This window comes from Hippocampus comes, unplaced genomic scaffold (assembly GCF_001891065.2).
Source record: "Hippocampus comes isolate QL1 unplaced genomic scaffold, H_comes_QL1_v1.1 C16804208, whole genome shotgun sequence".
In the NCBI taxonomy this organism is placed as follows: domain Eukaryota; kingdom Metazoa; phylum Chordata; class Actinopteri; order Syngnathiformes; family Syngnathidae; genus Hippocampus; species Hippocampus comes.
In genome coordinates, this window is record NW_017839248.1 from 1 (window position 1) to 896 (window position 896).

General features: G+C 41.9%; 1 protein-coding gene across 1 annotated transcript; it reads right to left on the minus strand.

The window, feature by feature from the left end:
- Positions 1 to 6: 6 nt before the first annotated feature.
- On the minus strand, positions 7 to 765 carry LOC109509197 (UBAP1-MVB12-associated (UMA)-domain containing protein 1-like). Its single transcript, XM_019859083.1, has one exon. It carries the CDS (start codon positions 740 to 742, stop codon positions 494 to 496), a length of 249 nt encoding a protein of 82 aa, XP_019714642.1. The 5' UTR covers positions 743 to 765; the 3' UTR covers positions 7 to 493.
- Positions 766 to 896: the final 131 nt, after the last annotated feature.

Consider the following 896-nt stretch of genomic DNA (forward strand, 5'->3'; position numbering starts at 1 on the left):
CCCCATTAACCGCGATAAGTGAGGGATCACTGTATCGTAAAAAAAATTTGAAGTCATTCCAAAAACCGTCCACTTCTCAGATTACGTGTCTGGTTTCTACTGATCGACAGCGAGATGAAAACAAAAACATCAACGTCTTCATATTCAGTATGACGTAAAGTGGCATGGCATCACACTGTCAATTAGGGAAAAATATGTTTTGACAGTTTCGTGTCATGTAGGATTTTATATGGTAACCAAATCTTTCCATTTCAGTGAATGAAAAATGTTGCAAATGTTAAATTCAACTAATCTGAAATGTTGATTTACCTCAATTGGTAGGATTGTCTTCGTGTCTGATAAACAAACAATCTATGCGGGCTGGAAAACCCCTCTGCTACTTGATCATCTTGAGATCAACTTAAGCCCATTAATGACCCTGAATGGGATACACAGTCGCAAATGCAGTAAAGACACAAAAACCTCATTTTCACTTGGCCATGGTGGGGAAAAACTACGAGTTAAGGAGGACCGATTTTTCGAGAGTGAAGTCATATTGAAAATACGTTAGGTTAGAGTTCATGTCCTTGGACAGCAGTATATCAGGAATGTAAGAGAACCCTCTTTGCATTGCCTGAACATGAGGTGCCAAAGCGAAGGGGATGTCACCAAGGAGATCGGGGGCCGGTGACGACGTCTCGACGACCGAGGACCTGTCTTCCAGGTTTGTGAGCGACGGTGCTGTGCTTGCAATTGGTTCCATTGATCGAGCTGGAGCAGGGCATGGTGGCTGCCAAAAAGCAGAAACAGAATTTGTGTTCGTCAAATTCTATTAATTGTTACCAAAGTAATAATGGCTGTGAAGATACAGAACATTCTGCAATGTCATTGATGCATAAAGCGTGATGCAGATGGGA